Genomic DNA, 25038 nt, shown 5'->3' with positions numbered 1-25038 from the left:
CATTTTTCCCCCAGGAAGTCAAAGCTATGTGTAGGTTGTCAAAAGTTGAGTACATGAGGGTCCATCTTATTATTCTGTTTCAGTGTTTTTATAACTTTTCCCATAGTAAGTTAAAGCAGTGTTATTGGTAGATCTGTTAGTGGGAAGTATGCTGAGCATAAGGCAGACCTTGTAATTCTGTTCACCTGGACCTAAACAAACTCTTAGAGCACAGGAATAAGAAATTCATTATATACCCCCCCCCACACACACACACACGCATACACACTAATTCTCTAGTTTTAAGATGGAATGTGATTGAGCCAGAAAATCAACTATTTTTTCTGCACCACTTGGCTTTACTTACTTTGGGGCTCCTGGTTCTGCCTGGGACGCTGTGGGGATCAGACAGTAGGCATGTCTCTACCTGTATGAGGTTAGCCAGCCACTTCACCTCAACATCAGGAATCCCAAACCATGCTCCCCCAACTCACTGGAGGTCTGTGAGCTATCAAATACCCTGCCTACCTTTAGCATCAGGCTTCAGTGTTTTTTTTAGGAGAAGTATAATTCGTTCTCATGAATGTTGAAGATACAATTTGAGTCAAGCTGCCCTCCAAGTGAGATTTCAGCTGGCCTGCCAGAAGATTCTGTACCAGGCACTTATCTGGGTGGGAATTCCTTGAAACAAGGAAAACATGTTTCCAGCCCCGCCTTTCCCATAATGTTCCTTACTGCTCAGTATCTCAAATGATTAAGCTACCGCTTCAGTAGTGGGGAGTCAAGGATAGTTTGGCTGACCCCCCCTAGAAGGGCAGTAAAGTCACAGAGGCCAGAGTCGCATGTTACTAACATTCTGCCACATTGCAGGCATCAGAACTCAGTGATGGGTGGTAGTGCCTTGGTGCCATACATGCTGCTATTATTAGTAAGCCAAGAATAATAAAATACTCGTAATAGCCTCAGGACTGCTAGGCATGCTGTTTCATCTTTTAACTCTGAATGTCCTGGAAATATATTCCATAAATGGACATTAAAATATAACACAGTCTATTTTCTGCTTTGTCCAAATAAGGTCATATGTTGGATGCCACATGACCGTGTATTACCCTAGTTCTTGAACCTAAGTGTCAGAACATTTCAGTCATGATTTTTTTGCCTCTGATCATTTAAAATATCCTGAGATATTTAATATAGTATTCAAATATAGATGAAATGAATATAAAAGAAACCTGCCTCCCCATCTGACTAAGTAGGACTGTCAAGAGTCTGTGATTTTCAGAGTTATACACAGATATATTATACACAGTCCATGAGTGGCTTTCTAGTTGTGAGATCTCCCACATATAATAACAGCCAAACAGATGGGAGCCAACATGTGCAGAAGTCATTTTCCTGGGAAGAAATGCTTACCTGTCCTTGCCCACCAGCAAGGCGGCTGCTGTCACTCCTTTTTTGCATGCTTGGGCCTTTTACTTTGCACCTGATTTGAATAACACTACCAGGGTGATCAGAATGTTGCAAATACAAATGACAGTGGTCCCTAAACTGTAAGTGTCCAGTGCCAGAAACATTCAGAATTGCTGGGAGTTGATGTTCAGGCTCTGCCTCTCAGTTCCCAGATCCAGTGGTTGAAGCTGTTGAATGTTTCCTGGCTGAAGCAGCATGTGGGGATGGGCTCTGCCCCTGCTGTCCACCTCCCATACCTTAAAGGGTATTATTGCTAAGGAGCTCTCGGTTTTCTCAGGAAGATAATAATTGCATCCAATAGATCAGACCTGGCCTGCTAATTTTCATGTAATCAACAGAGGCAGGAAAACATAGTCTGGAATGCAAACTATGTGAATGAAAAATATTTAGTCATTCTTGAAATGATAGGAATGTTTTTCCAACAAGCTTAAATAAACACAATCTCTTTTTGAGACTGTGTTAAACTTTTTTTGGATAAGAGACAACTCTTGGGCAACCAAACAGAAGTTAATGAAGGTTATTAGGAGGCATGCCCTTCAGAAAAGGCTCTGACAGAAAGATTCCATCGCCCTTACAGTGCAGCTCGTCAGGGAGAGACAACTGTTCCCTTGGAGCTTTTTGTCAGCAAAAGAGGACTTGACATTTTAACTAGTAGAAACTAGTTTCCGACATTGACAACATTGTGCTTTACTGGCAATGGTGTCATATGACCTCTTACTTTTAAAATCCTCACCTCCCTCTGCCATGTCAAAAAAGGACTGTCCTTGGCATGTCTCTATTGAAAACATCCAATGGCACTTTTCCTGGGGTCGTGTTTACTTATTGCCATCGATGCCCCAAGGAGTGGTTGTCTAATGAACTTACTTTGAAGCATAGCAGCATCAAGTGTCCCTGCTTTCAAAATAATTATGCCAGCAACTTGTAGGCCTGTCCCAGGAAAATAATCGCCCAGGTTGTTTTGATTCTTCTTTTCTGAGACTGGCTTGCATGCTTGCACATCCTGTGGGATACCCTCCGCTTTGTATCCGCCTGACTCTGAAGATTTACTAGACTTTCCGAAAGGGCAGAAGTCGTTTGTGTCAGAATCTAGGGAGAAAAACATGATCGAGCCTGGACAAACTGTTCAGAAAGAGTGAAAAGTGACAGTAAAATAAAGGTGCTTTATCTTCTGTGACACAGTAATTTGCTCAGAAAGTCACTGAAGACAAGTTTCAAGTAGAACTTTTAGCATGAGCAGTATGTTGGCACAAGTATCTAGCCATTGGGTGTGAGTACTTTTTATCAGTAGTACTTTTTTGTAAGCACAACTCCTGACTTACTTATTTAAAAGCATACCAGTTCTCCTACTATGAGGCTCAGAGGCATGGACTAAAATGGGTGTAGGTGTTTCCTTCAACAAGATTTCAGATAAGTTAGACCAAGATAAGTTGTCTATAGAAAGAAACTTTGATACAGACAGTGATCCATACAGCTTAGTTTTAATAATTTAAGCTCCTGTTTCTGTTTATGACTATCCTATTTTAAGCTATTTCCAGGAACATTCTTCAGTGTGCCTTACAAGAATAAAATGATTTCACATCATCATGAAGGGCTCTGGTGAGAAACAGGATTCAGTTCCGGGAAATAGTCTCAAAGGCTTTGGTAGAGTATGGTCCATGCTTTGTCTGAGTACTAAATAGAATTTCAGCCAGGCTATCAAATGTCTGTTGTGGTGCTGTTGTACAATGATAGGGGCAGGCCGAAGGGAAAGGAGTGTTTCCTAAAGGAGGCATTTTTCTACCTAGAGATGTACTTCAGTGGCAGCCAAGTTGGTGGGAATAGCATCAATCTACATGTCAACCTCTCAGACGTTTCCAGCATGCACTCCAAGTCTAGGGGTTGAACTTTCAGGTTGATCCAATTTAGTGAGGTTTTGTTGTTACTTGTTTTAGTTTGAGTTGATTATTCAAATGTTGGCCAAGTTGTGATTTGCTCTCTGATTTTACTCTTGCATCTGAGAGATTGCCTAAATTCATCAGGTTGATTTGAAATAGAGCCCTCATTGGGTGTCCGAACCCTTGGAGGCTACAGAATGTATGGTAACTACCCATCAGAAATAAGATTTGCCAAAAGGACTCCTGATCTGTTTTGTGTACCAATATTAATAATCTAAGAAAATCTTTAATCTTTGTGGACTCTTGATAGTCTCGTAGTACTTGGTTGGGGTCTGTTTTTCAGTTGTCTGATGGAGCGCTTTTTATTTTGGTTTTTGGTTTTTGCATACAGGTTTCTCTGTGGCTTTGGAGGCTGTCGTGGAACTGGCCTTAAACTCACAGAGATCCACCTGCCTCTGCCTCCCGAGTGCTGGGATTAAAGATGTGCACCACTGCCTGGCTCTGATGGAGCACATTTAAGAGTTGTTCATAATCCACCTCCTCATCTAGCACCAGACCATACAAAGTGTGTTCTGAGAGCTGACCTCACTGTGACTGTGGTTTCTTCTTTCTATTTAAGATGTACCTGGAATCTTCCAAAAGATTTACTTCCTTTACGTTTTGCCTACATGTATGCATGTACATTCTGCACATGCCTGTTAGAGCCCCTAGAACTGAGGCTATAGATGGATGTGAGCCAAAATATGGGTGCTGGGAGTTTAATTCAGGTCCTCTGCAAGAGTAACACATGCTGTTAACCACTGAGCCATTTTTCCAGCCCTCTGTACCTGGGTTCTTAAAAACATGTATTCATCGCTGATATTATTGGAAACTGTGTTGACTCAATTGTGTTTGTGTGTCTGTGTTCCTGACCTGAGCCTTGCAGCATGGCATGCTGTGGAAAACTTTCATTCTTGTTGGATGCCTGTTGGTTTTCGTAGCAGCTCACTTTTTAAGCAGTTTAGAGACTCATTTGTTGGTGAGGCTAAAGTCAGTTTAAGATGACCTTGGGCTTTGAATGTTCAGTGGTATCTGCGAGCTCAAATCCCAAAATCATGAAGTTGCCCTCATTTCTGAGAACCAGAGCTTTTTGTTTGTTTTGTTTTGTTTTTCGAGACAGGGTTTCTCTGTGTAGCTTTTTGAGCCTGTTCTGGAACTCACTCTGTAGAGCAGGCTGGTCTCGAACTCACAGAGATCCGCCTGCCTCTGCCTCCTGAGTGATGGAATTAAAGGCGTGCACCACCACTGCCTGGGCAAGAACCAAGTTTTTAAAAGATTCCATGGAGTTTTATGCCAGATCACCTTAATTGGCATGAGGGTTCTACAGCCATGGAACCTGGAGTGAAACCATTAATCTTTGGGCTAAATGCTCCGATACTTAGGCATGAAGCTACCAGTTGAGTATGTTCTCACATTGACATAAGTTTGAGATTGCTGGCCCATTGAGATGAGATCAAACGACAGTTCTGTAAAGCTGGGTTTCCCACATCTTTTTTTTCACTTGAGAGTTGCAAAAATATTTGCAAAGATACCAGAATTGCTTGGATGATACTGTGATGTGTCTGGCCTTGTCCCTACAGATCTGTTAAGGCCCCATCATGAGAGGAAGAACAAGGCCAGCCAGGCGTATCACATTGTTTCAGCTCATACCAGATAAGCTGCCGACTAAGAGATTTCTGTTCTCTTGGAGACACCATAGATGTGGTCAGACTGTGAAACAATAACCTCAGTCTGCCACTCAGCAAAGGTGAAAGGCGCCAGTGGCCAGTCACTAACATGGTCCAAAGCTTACCAGACCATGTGAAAGGACATCACAGAGCCAGTCACATCCCAGATGCTTTTCTCGTTGTCGGTAGAGATAGAAAGTGATGCCTAAGTTACAACGGACAGGGTTGAGATTGTGAAACCAGCTGTCATTCCACTTAGCAGCTGCATTCTGAGGTCTGTCTCATTAATTAATCTATCTGTGACCAGGTCAAGCAGCATTGCCACTACTACAATCATTATAATGTTACAGCAACAAGTGCTGTTGACTTAATACGTAGCTTGACTCCTGTGTGCTGTCTTACTTTGTAGCCTAGCAGAAACGTCGTGACACAGGGATAATGACTGCTTCCATCTTACAGAAGCCCAAGGAGGTTCATGTCACATAATGAGAGCTAGTAATGGCTATGGGTTCCTCCCTCCAAATCCATGACTTTGGACTCAAACCACAGAAGAGAAGGGACTAAGATGGCGAATGTGGAAACACCTGACAGTCATGCTAATAAGAACCAAAAGCTGCTCTTGTCCCTAGCTGCATTCTCACTGTTGAGGCCCAGCAACTGTTGTTCTGACCTCTGGCTTGGCTTTTGATCTCTGGTTCTTTTCCTGAGCCTCTGCCTAGAATTCTGACATTGCTGACCAAACCATCGGGAAAACTGTTTGTTGCTCCTGCTTGTTTGGCGGTTGCTTCCTTCTTCTGTTCTTCTACCCATGAATAGCTCTCGGCTGTGTGCTTCCCCTAACTCTCCTCATACCCCTGTTTAGACTTCAGAACATCTGACATTGGTATGAACTCTTCTTTTCCTCCGAGTCCTGGTTGTCTATTCTTAATCAGACCATAAGTGTGCTGAGCCGTCGTTAAAGGTGCCCACACTTCCTCCACTGCGCTGAGTTCCTGTCAGGAATATTCTCATACCATTTTACGATTGGGCAACATTAAGAAACGAAGTAGCCCCAGAAGTGAATTCTTAGAACATTTAAAATTTGGGGGTCCCAACTTTGTGTTAAGATGTGGGCATGAGCTGAAGGTGGAGATGAACTTTGCAGGAACCCAAGCCCCCTTCCTGTGTGTCTCATGACATGAGCAGTTTCAGTTTCCATGAGTTTTCAGCATTACAAGTCTGCTGAATTCACAGCAACCCACAGATCTTCTCCCTGCTTCCGAGGCTCTCACTTATTAAGTACCGAACATGTTCAAGAGATGAACATCCTGAGACTTACTGTCCGATACACCTAAAAGGAAAGCATCAGAGACTAGGTTAACCAGGGACAGTATCAAACGTGCACACTTCTTTGTCAGGGAGTAAGCCCCGACTTAAGGTGTGTAGGTGTTGTCCCTCCTCCCTGTTCGACCAGTAATTAAATATGTAATGCAGACAATGTGCTGAGTACTGAGGTTGCAACCAGTGAGTGAGACATCATTCCTAAAGTGAGACCCTCTTCTTCCTCCCTAGCCCTCAGCCGTTTCCCAAAGGATGGGTTGAGGTTAGCAGAATTCTGACCAACTAACCCACCTGCCTATATCTAGTATCTCTGTTGCAGTGTGCATGCACGTGTTGTATGCACTGTAGCATATTTCAGTTAAAAGGGATACATTCTCTTTGAAAATGAACAACGGAAAGGCTATCAGACTAATGTAAAAGTTCTAGATTATTCTTGGAACCCAGGGATACTTTTTTTTTGAGTTATTTCAACTAAGTTAATGGAAATGGTTTCCCCACTCTGTATAAGAATTTCTTTTTAATTCTCTTTTGTGGTCACTTAATAATAATCTTATAATCATACTACTGTCTTTCCCTATTAAATATGAGATTGGTAAAGGAAGAAAAATATCTCCAATGGCCAAGATTCTTTTGAAAAAACATACAAAGTTAATATGGGTCTAAAATAAATAGATAGTTGTTTCTCTATCTGACCACAAAATAATACAGATCTTGGGAACATTTTCACACTGTTCATTTTAAAATAAAACAGAGAAAGTGCCTGCAGATAAGTGCCACAGAAACTACAAGGATGTAGGTGTTGTTATGAGAAATATATACAGAGGGGAAAGGGATGACTTGATGTGGAGTGGCTGAAAGAATTTGAAACCTCCAAATGTCAATTTTTTTTCCATGACTTAATGAGACTTTCTTAGGGACACATAAATATTCCATGGAAACTCCCACTTCCAGATTAGGGAATTTCTGTGCCCTGGCCCTTTTTTTTTTTTTTTTTTTCTTTCGTGTTGTTCTCTACATTAATAGAGTTTCCTCTCTGTCTTCATTTGGGAAAATTTTAACTTCACTCTGTGTCTCTTCCCAGCCTGCACTTATGTTGACAACTTGGTGAGGTATTAGAGTGGCATTGTGACAAGAGAGTGGTCACATCTGTAAGCAACTATGGTAACACGGTGGCTCATGAAGATGGAGCAAGACAGATAAGCCGTCTCCTACAGTTCTGTCTTGGCCACCTTCATCTCCAGTTTTATGGCCTCAGATGGGCTACCATTAACGGGGGGGGGGGGGTCGCTGGAGGAGGCCTGATAGATTTAGCCATTGAACTGCCATATAAAGTGAGAGAAGCTTTGGAATTTTCCCACTCGTTGGCTATTCACGTGGCTTAACCAGCCCCAGCCAAAAGAAAAACACAGCTTAAGGAAGAGAGTGCCTAAATTAAGTCTGAAAAGAGAGCCTAATTATTCATTTCTGTCTCTCATAATCAAATAAGCAGGCTTGGGAATTTACTGAGGATAGCTATGTAAAACATGCAGAGCATAATTTAAGCCCAAAAGGAGAAGTACTATGAGAAATAAGAGACAGAAATTAACTTCATTTATCTTATTGCTCCTACTTGAAATTTATTGCACTACCAAGAGAATGTAAGACTGCCTCTGCCCTTAAAAAGTACATTTCCTAGGAATTTGCCTCTAGTGAGGTTTTTCCAGAAAATCTTTTCTAAGTATGTGTATGGATGGGTGCAGATAGAGAGGCCCAGGAGTCAAGGGCTTTGGCTGAACAGCTGCTGTCAGCAACAGGGGTGGGGGTGGGGGGGATCCAGCCTTGCTGCTCACTTGGAGCTTAGCTCCACAAGGCAGCTCTTCAGTAGACCCTCCAAATCTAGAACCGGTTAATTTAGAACCAGTTAATTATCCCCGACAGAGTCGGTGCTGCAGTCAACCTAGGGGGCGCGCTCTGTATGCCATCTGCAGTTGTAGTTCCAACATCTTCATACACCCATGCCTGAGCTGCTAATGAGCCTTCCCAGGGTAGCTAATCAGAAAGAGTGCTTCACTCATAATCTCAATGGAGATAATTCATACTATTTGTAAGACATAACCGGCTGCCAGGCATCAAGGTAATGAGAAGAACCTTGTGCCGGTCCATTCAAAACTAGAGGCTCAGTAGAGTAAACCAGAGAAGACAAAGCCACCCATTAGCATTCTCGTTTATGCTAGCACACCTGGAAGATAAGCACCAGTGATTTTTATCAGTTGTTTTTAAAATGGATTAACAGAATTAGCAAACATCTCAACATGGATGAGGGTCAGGATGCATACTTATTCTGTCTTACTCTTCGTCTAAAGTCATGAAACTATATGGCATGCATGACTGTTGCAGAAGTTTAAATTAGCATCTCTCAAGGGTAAATTTGAGCTGTTCCTTTGTCCTTCCCTTGCTTCTGATTGGGAGAGTTCCCCATGAGAGAGAATAACAAGGAGGAAAAAAATTTTAGAGAGATTTTCAAGACAGGGTTTCTCTGTGTCTCCCTGGCTGTCCTGGAACTTACTCTGGTGATCAGACTGCCCTTAAACCCATCCACCTGCCTCTGTCTCCGGAGTACTGGGACTAAAGGTGTGTGCCACCACACCTGGCTGAGATTAGAGTAACTTAACACATCAAATCATGTATTTTATGGTCTATTGCTGTGGCCTTAGAGTTTGAACCACGCTTAAACTTTATATTTTATCAAATTCATCATAATTACAATGTCTTAATTTCTAAACCTGGTAGATAAACTAACTACCTAGGAGATACTAAAAGTATGGTCGGTGTTTTTCAGAAACACCGCATCTGGGGATAATTCCCCCAAAATATTAATATTTTCCTGAAAATGTTTTTACTAATAGTTTGCTGAGCCTTCTTAGGATATGAAAAAAATCCCTGTTTTAAGTAATTATAAAAAAGCAAAATGGACCATATACATTCGTTTATACTGTTGCATAAATATAAAAAGCTTCCTTCCAGACTTCTGGCCTCTCAGACCTGAAACAAAAATCGGTGGCTGAATGTCTGCGTCCCTGCCACAGTCCCAACACTTGTTGTAAAACTATTTCTTCCAGACAGCTTAGGGTGCTCAGGAAGTCTTTAAAAAGTCATTGAGGAAAGCATCAGGTTGAGGAGAGCAATGGTTCCCATCCAGATGCAGCATAGGAAAACAGAAACTGGATGTAGACATCACAAACACCCATTTTTGTTCTTTATTGCTTCTAGGCTCAGAAACCATTTCTAGAATTCTTCTCCACAAAGAAGCTGTGCCAGGGTTCCCTTTAGAAATAGTTGTAGACAAAGGCAGTGACCTCCTGCTCCTTCCAGGCTTCTTCCTTTGGAAGATGTTAAGGTAGTTCTTGAATCCCTCAGTTAATTCAATAGGAGATGAGATGGACTTTTAGAATGGTCCCATTAGCATCGATTCATTGGATTACCCTTGCTGAAACCTGCCTTGTGCAAGCTTTTTCCTGTTCTCACAGAGGACACAGGAGACACCTATTTATCTCCTTTGCAAGAGGTCTACTGATATAACTCCACCTAGCCGATGTCTGCAGACATCATACACGGGGAAAGCTCCAAAAGTGTTACTTGGACCTCTGTTCAGCCCAGATCTGTCCACCAAACTTGCCAAGGGAAGAAGAGGACTGCCATTAACCTTCTAGAAGGCATGGACTATCTGACACATAATTCCAACGTCATACCCTCCTATCATACAGGAACACAGAATGTAGAGTGTAAATGAGAATTACTTTGTACCAGGCCAAGATCCATTAGATAATTTCATATACAAAGGGCTTCAATAACCACCTTCTAATACACAGGCTCCAGGATATTGTGACTTTTGAGATAAGCAAAAATGCATGTTTCACATAATATGTCCTCTGTACTCACAGTTTCAGACTCTTCACAATCACTTCTTTTATACTAAGAATGTACTTGGATTAAAACCTGTTTTTTAAAGAAAGAAAGGAAGGAAAAAAGGCGGGGTGGTGGTGGTGGTGGTGGTGGTGGTGGTGGTGCACACCTTTAATCCCACCACTCACTAGGGAGACAGAGGCAGGTGATCTCTGTGAATTTGACGCCAGCCTGGGCTACAGAGTGAGTTCCAGTACAGCCGGGGCTATACAGGAAATCCCTGTTTCAGGAAACAAACAAAAAGGAAAAAGAAAAGAGGAAAAAATCTCACCAGCTTTTGGTCATGATTCTTTTAGAACTGTAAACTCAGTGTTACCTTAAAATGCCTCAGTTCAACATGGTGTCCAAAATGTCTCACTTCAGAGTTCATTACTCAGAATACAGAATTGGATTTCAGCTTTCTTGACCATACTTCCTTACTCACAAGACAAAAGAAAAGAAAGAAATTGCCCTGACATAGTAACAGGACCAGTTCTAAGATTGCATATTAATACTCTGGGTGGAAAATGGACTCTGGTTGAAGGTGGTAGGGTATTTTGTAGCCTGTTTATGCTTGGATGTTTTTGTTGTGATGATTTCACAGAAATAGAATTACTGTATAGACTCGGACACAAGGAACTGAGCCAATGTTCGGGGAGTACTGAAAGGCAATATTCTGTGACCTCAGATAAATATTAAGAGACAGCTAGTTGCCTACCTGTGTGTCTATTAAGATTCAGCAGTTATTCCAGGGACACAGAACAGCAGCAGCAAGGACACAAGACATGCATTACCACCCAGAAAGCCTTTGAGCTTTGTTCCTGTTTGCATTTGAATTAAAGTGATCTACTGATTTGGTAAAGGTAATAAAATGAGATGTCAGATACTAAGATGCTTCCTGAAAGTTAGCTATGGGAAGTTGCTCTCACAGTAAATATTGTTGGATTCAGCGGAAACTGAGTAACTCCAGAGTAAATTGACAGTTTTCAAAAATAAATGATTTACTGAATTTCTCTGTGTTTTTCATATTAAGTATTGACTTTGCAATGTATGTACTTGTCAATATTTTCCACTAATACAGGGAAAAAAGAAGAATGGAAAATACTAATTTTAGAGGCATAGATTAATGTTTTACCTCTTGCATATGGCCATGTTGTCTGAGGTCTTAAAGGCATTCATCCAGAAGGGCTTACTCTACCTAAGATATTTTAAATGGACGCTTTAGAATCAGTACATACTCAGCAGCCTTTCTGTGCATTAAGTTTCGTTTGTCTCGCTGAACAAAAGGTCATTATGCCAAATGCTGCAGGTGAACACATTGAACACACTCCCTGCTCTGGAGAAAGGTGGTCAGCTGCACGTCTGGGACACACCCAGCTGCTTAAGGTGTTCGAGTAAAAAACATGGGCTCCTCAGGTCAACTGTGCTCTGATCCTCAGGCATCCTAGTCTGTATTTTTCTCTCACTTCCTTGCCTCGGGTCAGACTCCTAATCCTATCCATTAATCATATATAACATATACACCAGAAACTAATCTATACATCACTATTGAGGAAAAGTATCCTTTGGAGGTGGAAGATTGTCCTTGTGAACTTGGAGAACATGTTCTCTTACCACACCCTTAGTAAAACCTTATCCCTTCCTGTGATTATTACACATTCTTTAGTGTCACTTTAATCTTCCCAGATATATTTTTCCATAATATATTCCCTGAAAGTAAAATTTTCTCTTTAAGTTCACATCTCAGATGTCAGTAAAGAATACAAAGATCTAGTGTAAATATGCACAAGATGTTTCTTTACCCACTAGCTGTCCGCTGGAGCAGTGTGTGCGGAGGTCAGAGTCTGCCCCCAGTCCTTGGTCTGTTAACTCTCTAGAATATAGCACCCCTTCCTCACTGGGGTAATCTTTAATGTGGTTTACTTACAGCTCATACCTATCTTCTTTTATATTTTACACCTAAATAGAACAATTTTGATAAAACGTCATCAGTCTTGTGGTCGAGCACTAGAACAAAACTGTTATTTGGGGTGACTAACAAGAGTCTGATTTTAAAAAATGAATAGGTTTGGAAACTAGAGATGTTTATTATACATTTTAAGAGAATGTGGGGCAGAGGTAACACTGTATCAAAGTCATTGCGTCTTCAAACTTGCCTAAATTTTACTTTTTGGTATTTACAGTTGCCTACCAGAAAGACTACTTTAGTCCTTGAAGGAAAAGAGAAAATTTATACCAATGGGAAGTTTGTATAAAAATCTCAAGAGGATAACACTTTAATAAACCATGTATTACAAAAGAGTGGAGAAAGCATGATGCCCTAATCCTGTACTCTTTTACCAGGAGAATGCTGGTAGAACATCTTATGAATAAGTCAGTGTTGTCTCCTACATCCAAAGAGTTGAATCACTGTCTCATTTTAGGAGGCAGATAAAAATGTAGAACACTTGATTGTAGCAGCGGCAACACGTATTTTGGCCTGTCTTCCTTAGTAAGGGAGGATGAGACCTGAGAAGATAGTGTGGACGAATGGAGTGTTGAATGGCAGGCTAGGAACCTCTGCTCTGTTCTGTTCCCAGCCTGCTACTGGGTTGCTATGTAAACCTAGATAAGCCACTTAGGCTCTGCATCTCATATTTTCCATCTTTAAAAATATAGGTAGAGACATTCTGTACTTGGCCATTTCACAAAGATATCATGAGAAATGGCTTGCTTTGAAGAAGTTCAGCCATCTTTTGGTTGAAAGGATGCTGTGTAAATGCATCAGTGTCTGTTTCCTTTGGCAGTGCTATTCCTGCTGCCTAGTATTTCATAAACCATCTCTTCCCAGTGTACCAGAGAGCTGGTGCCATTAACTAAGCTCTGTACTGAAGTAATGGCAAGAATGGGCGTCTAAAACCCAAATGGGAATCTTGGGTCTACCACTTGATCCTAAAGCGACCATAAACAAATCAAAATCCTCAATTTTCTCATGTGTTAGTACACGGGGATAATGGTAACAGCCACCCCAGCTGAGGGCAGTGACACTTCAAGGTACTTTCGAGCAATACATATACAATATAGAAACAAAACAAAAATATGCTTCATGCCCAGTGCAGTTCTTCCTCCTTAGAATGGCAGAGGAGGGGAAAGCATCCCCCTCACCCCGATTATAGATTCCTCCAAAATAGAAGCTGGTCCTTGCTCCTCAATGGTTATATTTCACCTTGCCACTCTCACAAGCTTCTGGGCCCAGGGCATAAGCTCTTAACCACTCTTGACCATCACATCATCTATTGTAAGTGATAGTGTCACAAAAGAAAATCAGATGTTATTCTCAAAAACGTATCTGATCTGCAGAGAAGGACGAGTGAAGAGCAAAGGGATCCAGACCAGGCTGGTGAAACCCACAGAAACAACTAACCTGAACATCGGGGAACTCTTGCTCCCCAAACTAATAGCTGGGATACCAGCATGGGACTGATCCAGACCCCAGGAACATGGATTTCATTGAAGAAATCTATAGGACCTCCTATAGTAGTTTAGTACTTATCCCTAGCATAGGTGTGGACTTTGGGAGTCCATTCCACATAGAGGAATACTCCCTGAGCCGACACATGGGGATGGGCCTAGGCCCTATCCCAAAGGATTCAATAGACTCTGATGACACCCTATGGAAGGCCTCACCATCCAGGGAGAGCAGAAAGGATATGTGATAGGTAGGGTTTTAGTTTAGGGAGGGCGGGAGGGAGAAGGGAACTGGGATTGTCATGTAAAACAATCTTGTTTCTAATTCAAATAAAAAATCTGGAAAAAAACGTATCTGATCTATTAATTTTACAAAATGCTAACATGAGGAGAGGTACTGCAGAATGGGGAATAATTGATAATTGGCAGTTATGTCACTATAGAAAATAAAACTCAGGGGCTAGAGAGATGGCTTTCTAGTTGGTAGCATGCTTGCCATACAAATATAAGAACCAGAATGTAATTGTCAGCACCCATCAAAGAAAAGAAAAAGGCCATGGAAAGTGTACGTCTATCATTCCAACTCTGGGAAGACAGAGATCTGGGCAGGCTGATCCTTGGAGCTCACTGGCCATCAAACTTAGTGACATCAGTGAGCTCCAAGCTCAATGAAAGGCCCTGTCTCAAAAAAAAATGAAGTGACAGGTGATTGAGGAGGCTAAGATAACCAACATTCATCTCTGTTATCCACACACGTGCATAAATGTGTACACCTACACACACATACACACACACACACACACACACACACACACACACGTATAAAACAAAAACAAAACTTTGCAACTGTGGTCGATAGTGATGGAATAACGCAGTATTGACCTCTGGCTTCTACATATAGACATGCATCCATACACACACACACATACTATAGACTACACACATACATATAACATACACTTATTATACATAAGCTCAGAAAACAAGCAGGAAGAAAGAGAACAGGTACATTTAAGTGGAGTTTATTCTAACCTCACTTCTCTGAATTTTATAGTAATGACCTGCCAGAAAATGTTGTTTGAGGGTAGAAAAAGGGCACAGACTGCTGAAATACAGGGCAGTGGAGTGACAGGGAAGCCACTCCAAAAAGGTAGCACTGTGGTTGAGCACTTGCCTCATATCTGTGGAGCCCTCTTTTTCACACCCACCAGAAAAAAAAAAAGTGAAATATGGGCATTATCAAAAACTGATTAGAAATACATGTTTCATGAGTTAATGGCAGTACAGAATTGTGCAAGTTTAGGGTTTGATAGAACTATTGATGGGACTTTTGTACTCACTGTAATGTGGGATTTCAGAGACTGAATACTATGTAAGAGGTAATAACATGTTTCATTGATTCTTTTTCTCTTTGTATATTATTAGAACCAACCTACATCACAATTGATCCGCCTGCGTGTGGGGAGCTATCAAACTGCACTCTGAAAGAGAAGGACTGCATTTATGGCTTCAAACTGGATCACAATGGCTGTCGAACCTGTCAGTGCAAAAACAGTAAGTAGACAGATACCCCCCTCCCCCGAGGCCTAATAGGATCTTGTCAAAGCATATTATATGATTGAATATCTTTTTCACTCTTGTTCAGACATTGCCTTGACAGCCTGTGAAAGGGCGGTGTGGGGGGGGGGGAGCAGGGGAATGATGAACTGAAACAGTTTTGCAGTCATTTAGGGAATGCCCTGTGCTTTCTTATAGTTCCCATCTAGGTTTCACTGTGTTTGATACATCCTTGCTGAGGTGTTTACAGCCCTGAGTGGCTAACCCTTCCCATGGTTATCCAGTGACAAGAACATTGTATTTTTCCCTTTCTGTACATGGCAGTCATAATCCTTTAAGAAAATACTTCACTCAGGACCTGGGGAAATGGCTCAGTGAGAGAGCACTTGCTGCAAAAACATGGGGGCCTGAATTTGGATTCCCAGCAGACATGTAAAAGTTGGGTGTGGTGGCATGCACCTGTGACCCCAGCTCTGGGGAGTTGGGGTTATAACAGACAGACAGGAGGAGCTTGCTGGACAGCCAGGCTAGACAGAGGTGAGTTGTAGGTTCCCTGAGAGACCCTCTCTCCAAAATAAGGTGACAAGTGATAGAGTAAGATACCTAACATTAACCTTTGGCCCACACATACACTTATATATAGAGACAGACAGACAGACAGACAGACAGACAGACAGACAGACAGACAGATAGACACACACACACACACACACACACACACACACCAGAGAGCTTCATTTTATTGACTCTCAGCTCTACCTCCATGCAGATTCCAACCATGTCTCTGAGCCATGACGTCTGAAGCTAGTCGGAATATATAACATTTCTCCCATAGGCAAAAATACACCCCATACATTTTAAAACTATTTTGAATTCTCTTAACTCCTCAACCAGAATAAGCATCCCAAAGTTCCCTTCTTCATCACCTGTGTGGCATGCTTTCTAGAGCTTGCTCTTTTTCCACCTTCTAACACACAGGGTGCTATTGTCCTTACCTAAAATGTGGCTGAGAAACAAACAAAACAAGACTCTAGAATTTGGTCTGAATTCAGTGCTGTTTCTTGCATGCATTTATTCGACTTAGCTCTGTGGCTTGAACACTGGGACTGGTACTGAGTTTATAAGCAGCCAGTGCCCCTAAGTACTTTTAGGTCAGCTGCTGTTAGGTGTTTATCCTTTCTATGTTAGCATGTTGCAGTTTGGAGATCCTATAACATAGGACCAAGTATAACAAGAAATTATGCAAATAGTTTAAAGCCATTTTCTAATTAGACGAAATTGTTTTTTTCTGGTTTTTTTGTTGTTGTTTTTTAATTTTGATAGTGTGATCTTATATCTTCTGCCTCCCGGCTTATGGTAAATAAGTACAACTTACATGTCCTCTTAATCACTGAATTAAAATAAATGAAACTGTACAGAAACGAGGACAGAAAACCAGTGGTACCAACAAACTTCCTGTGTCATGACACTGAACACCATCTCCACTCTTCCAGTGGCACAGGTCAGCTGCACCCCCACAGGTCTTGACTCACACTCTTTCAGTACTCTCGGAATTCAAGGCTCGTTTCCTACCACAAGGTTAGGAACTCTTCGGAACAAGCCAAAGCTGGCGGGAAACAGTTGTTCTTCCTAGACTGACTTTCAGGGAGTTTGGAACCCCCTGACTTTTTGAGTGACATTGGTTCTATTTTCTGAAATCTTTTCCTATCATCTCTGATCTCTCCCAAACACAGACAATGATTCTATAATAAGCAACTTCTCTGTGGGCTTCAGGGTATAATTATCCTGGGCTTAGAGGCTTGGCCCGATGGATGGCGAGAATGTACACTTCCTGGGGTATCAGCTCCCTCAGTCTAAGGTGCCTCTCAACTGTAGCAAGCCATCATTTGTGCCAGTATTTTTGATGGATGATAAAACACAGTCTAGGAGTTGAATCATGCCATGTCCTCCAGCTCCAAACTACCGCCATGCCATCTGCACAGGGGGTTACTGCTTCAAGGGTTTATAAACCCGGCATGCTTGGAGTTGTTGCAGTCTTAGGGTTTCAGGTAAGCCTCTCCACCAGGGGTGGTCCTGCCTTCCTGCACCTGCCTCTGTGTGCTGTAAGGACCGGCCCCTGTGCTGCCTCTTAGACGTTCCTTGGGGAAGCCAAGTCTGCTGGGGAATTGCCTTGGCAGCTTCGTTTGTTTACATAAATCGCCAACCTTGTCTTCTTAACACCAGGATAATTGGTGGTTGTGTCATGAAGTGTTTATTCTGCAGGCCTCCCGGTGCCTCTCGAGCTACACATTCTTTCTCAATATGGGATCATACCTATTTTTTTTTTCCTGAACTCTATGAAGCCTAAAAATACAGAACTAATGTTCACCGGTTGCCTCACTCACTCTCTTCACCTGGGCTTTGTTTTTATGAAATTTTGGCCACCCAGCCACATTCATGTCAGGTTCCTGTCACTGATTTGAACCTGTAGAAGCAGTTTCCCTCATTTGTCACTGAGGCAAGTGAAAGGCAGTGGCCAGGCTTTCAAGCTGGAGACTGAGGAAGCTGCCCCGCTGTGCTCTGCCTTGACATTGAGTACCTCTTGTATTTGAAGTTTTCAAAGGCATAACTATGGACACTACTTGTCATAAACTTCCATTTCATTCACATTTAGGAAGAAATATATATAGGAGAATGTTGTATTTCGTGCCTATGATTTTTTTTTTACATAAAAATACTACATTCAGGGTTTGAAAGTTTTACTTACTTAGAGAAATACCAAGTTTTTCTCTTCTCCCCATTTCCTTTCACCACCTGCCCTGTTCCAGGTAATGTGTTAAGGGTTCAGACCACTGTGGTCAATGCAACACATGACATAAGGGAAAAACTCCAGTAGCCAAACAAATGAAATACCACCATGCTAAGTCTGCTACTGGAGTTTACAAGAGTAACTCCTTCCCAAAGATTCAAGCTTTTGGTCATAGGGGCGTTGGGAAGTCACTGCCTTCTTTCAGAACATGCTTACTTAGTACGTCCAACTTTGCTCTGCAGTGATTGGCTAAATGAAGAAGCAAAGAACCTTCGGCATCAGGGATGCCTCTGGATTAGGGCTGTCTGATCCCCCTTGGAGGTCTGACTGCTCCAGTCAGACATCCTTCTCATCACCCTGAGCAGCCTGGCCTGGGGTTGGTCTTGGCAATCCACTTTCTGCTCCCCTAAATGTAAGGCTCAAGACTGAAGTTGCCAGTTTGTATCTCACACAAGTTGAAGCATGAATTTTGCCTCCATCTCTCCACTCCTGTTGGCCATCCTGACAATTTTGAGTCAGGGCAGACTACAATGGAGGGATTGGGATAAGGGGCTCTACTTGTGTCCTTCACTCTGTGTCCTCATCTGTAGAGGACAGACACTAGTCCCTAAGTAGTGGGGTATTTTGAGGACTGAGGGAGTAGATGCCAAGCGACTTTTATTAGCTGGCAAATGGTAGCTGTTTCCTCCACACAGCAGCTGTTTGTACCATTTCAGCCCAAGCTTTCGAACATGGAAAGTGCCCAGCCCCCTTGCTGCTCCCTTGTCCTGGCCTACCTGTGGCTCTTCTGGTCCTTTGAGGACACTTCCATCCACAACCTGCCTTTCACTCTCGAATTTGTGCCTCACACGTCTTCCTCTTCTTGGTTTACTGAAATAGTCCCTTGTAGTCATGGAGAGCAGTGTGTTTTGTTCTCCATTGCAGCAGCTCAGTATGTATTCATCTGGACTAAATTCTCCCTTACATTATTTTTTTCATCTTATTAAAACCTTTTATATACAGTAGTCCTAACCATGAATACCTAAGTTTCTTTTGGACATTATACCCAGCTCCTATTGACATCAGGATTTCTTAAAACAGGGTCTGAGGAGATGGCTCAGTTGGTAGAGTACCTGATACACAGCATGAGAACATGAGGTTAGATCTGAAGCACCGGCACAAAAAGCTGGGCATCCCAGTGCATCTGTGATCCCAACCCTGGGAGGCAGAGACAAGAGGATCCTGAGGGCCTGTGACCAGCCTGTCTGGCCAATCACTGAGCTCCAGGTTCAATAAAAGACCTTCCCTCAAAACAAAGCAGATGGAGACCAGGGAGAAAGACACTTGATAGTGAGCTCTGGGCTCCAAACATGAATGCATAAGTGTGTATATACATACACAGAGAGAAAAGGAATTCTTAAAACAAGGTCAACACCAACATCTCGCCTTGCTTCCTGATCTGTCGCTCACTCACTCACTGGCTCTTTTCCTTTGTCTAGCATTTGTTGAGTGCCTACTACTATAGCCAAGACTATAGAAATGACATTTTTATAGAAGAATTTTATTTAAAAGGCTATCAAAGATGATAAAAACGTCTTTAGACTTGACATTATAGGCAGTTGGTTTGGGGCTTAATATAAAAGCCTTAAAGAAACATATCCTTCGGAAGCGTGTGGCATGTGCCAGGCATGGTAGCAAACACCTGAAGCATTTGTTTGAGGACAGACTAAGTTATATGGCAAAATAGTGTCATAAAAAAAAAAAATCCAGGGCTGGGATTTTTCTTAGTAGATAAAGTACTTAGCCACCATGCAGCAGGCATTGGTTCAATCCCCAGGACCACAAAAGTAAAGAAGCTGGGAAACACAAGACAAAGGATGTTTGTTTGAACACAGTGTGGTTTTGATGTTCTAAGCTGTAGCAATAACATGCCTGCAAACCTGCTAAGCAGAGTAGGACTCATCAAGAATTTAAATCACCCAGACTCAGTTTCTGAAAGACACGTTTGCAATAAAAAGGAATATAAGAAATGTCAAAGAAAGTGCAACGGCAACAAAATTAGAACTAAAACCCTTTAAGAGCTAATAACGTAACACTTTGTTGACACAAGCATTAATAACGTTAACTTTTTAACCAAAATATTTGTTGCTGTCAGGAAAATGAATATACTTCAGCTTTACTGCCCACATTGCATATTAGTTGAATGGCATCAGTCGTTTAATGTCTTATTACCCACAGCTTTGAATCAAACAGGTTTCACTGGACTATTGGTAAACTCTTCTCCAGTTTTAGCATCTGTTGATTTCAGGAACCAGTAACACTTTATCTAGAAGCTGATTCAGACATATGAAACTGATAGCAAAGAAGAAGCCAGTGTTGTCCATCAGGTCAAGTGTCTCAGGAAGATTGTAGCATCCAGGAAGCAGGCACCACATTTTATAAACATTGTACTTCTCAACTACACCATATCACTGGGCAAAATTGAGACCAACTTTTGCTTTTTCAGTTTTCTTGATCCAACTATTTCAGGAACTTCATGATCTTTGTTTTTCAAGACATGTTTCTCTGTGGCTTTGGAACATGTCCTGGAACTAGCTCTTGTAGACCAGGCTGGCCTCAAACTAACAGAGATCCGCCCACCTCTGCCTCTCTGCCTCTCTGCCTCTCTCTCTGCCTCTCTCTCTGCCTCTCTCTCTGCCTCTCTGCCTCTCTGCCTCTCTGCCTCTCTGCCTCTCTGCCTCTCTGCCTCTCTCTCTGCCTCTCTGCCTCTCTGCCTCTCTGCCTCTCTGCCTCTCTGCCTCTCTGCCTCTCTGCCTCTGCCTCTGCCTCTGCCTCTGCCTCTGCCTCTGCCTCTCTGAGTGCTGGGATTAAAGCCTTGTGCCGCCACCTCCTGGCTTCGTGATCCTTGTTAATTGATTGTAGGTTGGTAGAAATCTCCAATATTCACAAGTTTGAAGTGTGACCACTTTATGTTTGCATACCTGCAGGTTGTATTATGTTCACTGACGGCAAGGGATGGATGATGCCCCTCATAGCTGGGTATCTCTTGGCCCTGGAACCTCTTTTCCTGAATGCAAGGCATTTACTGTGGACTTGCCATTGATTAGCCACAGTGTACAACCCCTATGCTTAGCCATTCTTTATCACTTTCTCTTGAATGGCAATTGCTTCTGTCAACTAGAAAGCTTTTTAGCTCATATAAAACCCATAATGCCTAAAAAACCCAGTAACATCAGGAGGCCACCCGTGTTCCATAACTGCCATAAGCCATATGCTAAAACTTTGTAAACTTATAAGCCCCACATCTTAATCTGTCTGTTTGCTTTGATAGTGTATTTCCTTTAAGGACAGTCCATCACTGATAAGCATGAACATCTAGGACTACCATCCAATCTTTTGTGTTCTCCATTTCAGAACTACAACATAGTTTTGTTTTGGGGTTTGTTTGGTTTGAGATGTTTAACAAGTGACAGTCTTTTAAGAACTATTTAGTATTACCAGAGAAAGCTTGGTCAAGTTCTCATTCCTCTATCAATAAAGCAATACCTGGTGAAGTGAAGGAAAAGCAGCACCAATAAATGCATTCATTCAGCAGTTAGCTGTCGCCCCACATCATGCTAAGTGTGATAGGCCCTAAACTGTGGACATAGAAGAGAAACTGCCCTAGAACTCTCTCTTTTCTTTTTTCATGGAGCAGAATTGAGCTGAGAGGCTACAGATGGATGAATGGCTCCAAGTGGAGTCATCAGTCTACCTTCTGGTGAATGTCCTGTATCTTTGTTAAGCACAGCAGCTTTATGTGGGATCCTTTCCTATTCATGAGTTCACATGGTGGTCACCTTCCCATTGCTGGGACAAAATTTCTGAAAGAATTGGCTTCTGTGGAAGAAAGGGTTGTTTTCACTTACAGATTCCAAACTTTGAGTCTATTCTGTGGGCTTGTGACCAGTCACATCCATTATGGTGGGAACACATGGGAACCTTATGGTTACCAGCAAGTAAGAGAGAAAATTGGGAAGGAAAAGGTTAAGAAATCTGCTGTAAGAACTTGTCTCTAGTGTTCTAGTCTCCCTCCCTCAGGCCTCATAGCTGGAAGGTTCCACCACCTGAAAGTGGTGAGACAAACTGACCAGTAAGCTTTGGACACGTGGGCCTCTGGAGTTTCTTTCAAACCATAGCACAGAGATAAATTAAAGACAAATATAATTTTTAAAATTCATTAAACTTTGCAATGCTTCCATGGCTGTTAAGGGTGAGTGGAGAAAATTCTAGATCAATGTCTGTGGAACGGGTTCCTTTTTAAAGACTAGAAGCACAAAAGAAAGTGTCCCTACACTCCCGTGTGATTTGAGGAAATTACTCCCCAAGAATGTGACAAGTTCTAGGCGTGTTTGTAATCCGTCTATTCCCAGACATAATCCACTTCACGCCTTGACTTTGAAACCGTTATAATAGAAAACCCGGATCAGCTAGGGTTTCTATGTTGAGACAGAAAAGTGGCTCTGACACCTGGTCTGTCTTTCACCATTCCTGTCAGAACGGGATGAAAAGTAATGACCTGCCTCCAGGTCTTGTGATTCCAGATTTCAAATGAGCAGCTAGACTTTCTCTTTTAAGGATACAGATTAGCATTTCAGTTTCCTCACCATGTGATACAGACCTGTGAGGTTACATTAAACAAATGTAATGCAGTTTCAGATGATGGCGAAGTAGGAAATCATACCACTGATCACATCCTCCTTTATAAAAGACAGCACATTAAATAGGGAAGGATGCTAGGATTCCCAAAAGAGTCTGTCATAGAAGTGTTTGTGTAATACACAGACCTGTTTCACCTACCAGTTATAGTTAATGTTTAATTTTAGGCTATAGGACTTGGCTGCAGAACAGGATAAACGTGTTGTGACTTTGTTAGTGACCCGTGCATTAATGCAGTATTTACACATCTGAGATGCCCTCGTAAAATAACAAACAGTTCGTTTGTCAACCTCATAACAATAGTCTATGTTCTTCATCTTACCCATGTACAAAACATCATTTAAGTAGTGACATTCTCACCATGTCTGCCTTCTTCCCTAAGATCCATGCTCTTTCAAACCCCACATCTAACTTAGATGGACCTCAAACTGCTCTTACATCCTAGGGCACGTTTACCACCTTGACATTGTTAATCTCTCTGGTTTCCAGTAGTTTCTTCTGAGAGTACTGCTCCTCCCGTTTCTCTCTAATGTCTAAAATAGTGCAGTAAGCGACTAACAGAAGACAATTAGGCACCACTCCGGATTCTGCTAACAAGGGATGCCTTAAATATTTCAAGTAGTCATTGGTAACATATTAATATGAATATCCCTTCTAACTTGCATTTTTTAGTCAGCTATGTACATTGCCATACCTGGATATTTGTCAACATAGTGGGACCAACATAGCTAAACAGAACACTGGTTACTTGCTTTCTATTATGTAGCAGACAGGCTTTTTTCAAAGAAAGGAAGAAGTCCCAAATGCTACACAGTCTGTCATGTTCTGTGATGATAACTCCTATGCACAAGTAAGTGTATTGTGAGCATTCAGACATATGTTTTACCTCTGATAAAATGTCTAAAATGAATCTGGACTGTAAACTTCTGATTGTCATGTTAGTGTAAATTGCCATTAGTGGTTTGAGGTGACTGCAGCCAGTCATTACTTATTAATGGTGACCGGCCCAGTCTCTGTCCCAGGCCTGGCAGATTCAATTAGGCTTCAGAATTCCATTTCAGAGCTGGACTCTGTTTCATATATCACCACCAAAACACAGAGCCATGTTGTGAGAGCCGTGGAATAGGACCGTCTATACCTGTTAACTGTGGCTTGTGCTCCAGCAGAACTGCAGTTTAACTCTGTGTAAGCTCGGCGAATTCAGGGCAGGCATCAAAGCCTCACGTCATGCTCTCTGGTCTGTTGTCTTTGGAAGCAACTTGCCATCCATGTGTCTCCACAGGGGAGGAACTATGCTTAGGCCTTAAACGGGGCTGCACCTTGGACTGTCCCTTTGGTTTCCTCACCGACGCCCACAACTGTGAGCTCTGTCAGTGCCGCCCACGGCCCAAGAAGTGCAAACCCACAATGTGCGGCAAGTTTTGTCCCCTTGGATTCCTGTACGTATTTGTTAGTATTTTTTTTCCCAATTCAGAAATTAAGTGACTTGCTGAAGTGGTCAGACCTGTGTTGGGGGCTGTTTTGCATGTGTGTGAATGAGCCAGTGGTGGTGTGATTCAAGAGGAACCCCACTGTTTATATTAGGGGATTCAGAAATGAGTGAAATCCTTGCCTCCAGATATAGGCATCAAGTTCTGACGTTTTATATGAAGACAGTACAGATACACTGTGGGTAGGTTATTAAATATTCTTTATTGAGTCATACCCAAATCTGGATTATTCTGTGGGAAAAATAAACTCTACCAAAAAAAGGAGCTGCTTTGAACTGGCTGTGGTGGTGCACACCTTTAATCCCAGCCCTCGGGGCAGAGATAAGCAGATCTCAGTGAGTTCGGGGACAGCCTAGTCTGCAAATTGAGTTCCAGGCCAACCAGCATAGTGAGACCCTGCCTTTAAAACAAAGAATAAGAAAATCACCATTCACATTCTGGTTTTATCATTCTGACATTTCCTGTCTCCTATTTCAGTCTTGTGGCTGGTGTGTGTGTGTGTGTGTGTGTGTGTGTGTGTGTGTGTGGTGTGGGTGTATGTGTGTGGTGTGTGGTGTGGGTGTATGTGTGTGGTGTGGGTGTGATATGTGTGTGTTGTGTGTGTGTGTGTGTGGTGTGGGTGTATGTGTGTGGTGTGGGTGTATGTGTGTGGTGTGTGTGTGGTGTGGGTGTGATATGTGTGTGTGTGTGTGTGTGTGTGTGTGTACACATAAATATATTTATATTCTCATTCCTCAAATCATGAGGATCTCAGACTCATCCTCTTTTGTCCATTTTCTTCTGTTGTACCTTTAAAATTTACTGCCTTT

The 25038-nt window shown here is 42.2% G+C and overlaps 1 protein-coding gene across 1 annotated transcript in view; it reads left to right on the top strand.

Moving 5' to 3' along the window:
- Positions 1–25038, top strand: part of Crim1 (cysteine rich transmembrane BMP regulator 1) — a gene marked incomplete at its 5' end in the record, with an annotated part of 180500 nt that overhangs the window by 121957 nt on the left and 33505 nt on the right. Inside the window, 2 exons of the mRNA XM_027426062.1 lie at positions 15143–15271; positions 24022–24178. Coding sequence (XP_027281863.1) covers positions 15143–15271; positions 24022–24178 — 286 coding nt within the window. The remainder of the gene's footprint in view (positions 1–15142; positions 15272–24021; positions 24179–25038) is intronic.

The sequence above is a fragment of the Cricetulus griseus genome, chromosome 7 (genome assembly GCF_003668045.3).
Source record: "Cricetulus griseus strain 17A/GY chromosome 7, alternate assembly CriGri-PICRH-1.0, whole genome shotgun sequence".
Classification (NCBI taxonomy): Eukaryota; Metazoa; Chordata; class Mammalia; order Rodentia; family Cricetidae; genus Cricetulus; species Cricetulus griseus.
Note: the sequence above shows the minus strand (reverse complement) of the source record. Positions and strands in the feature narration are given on the sequence as shown.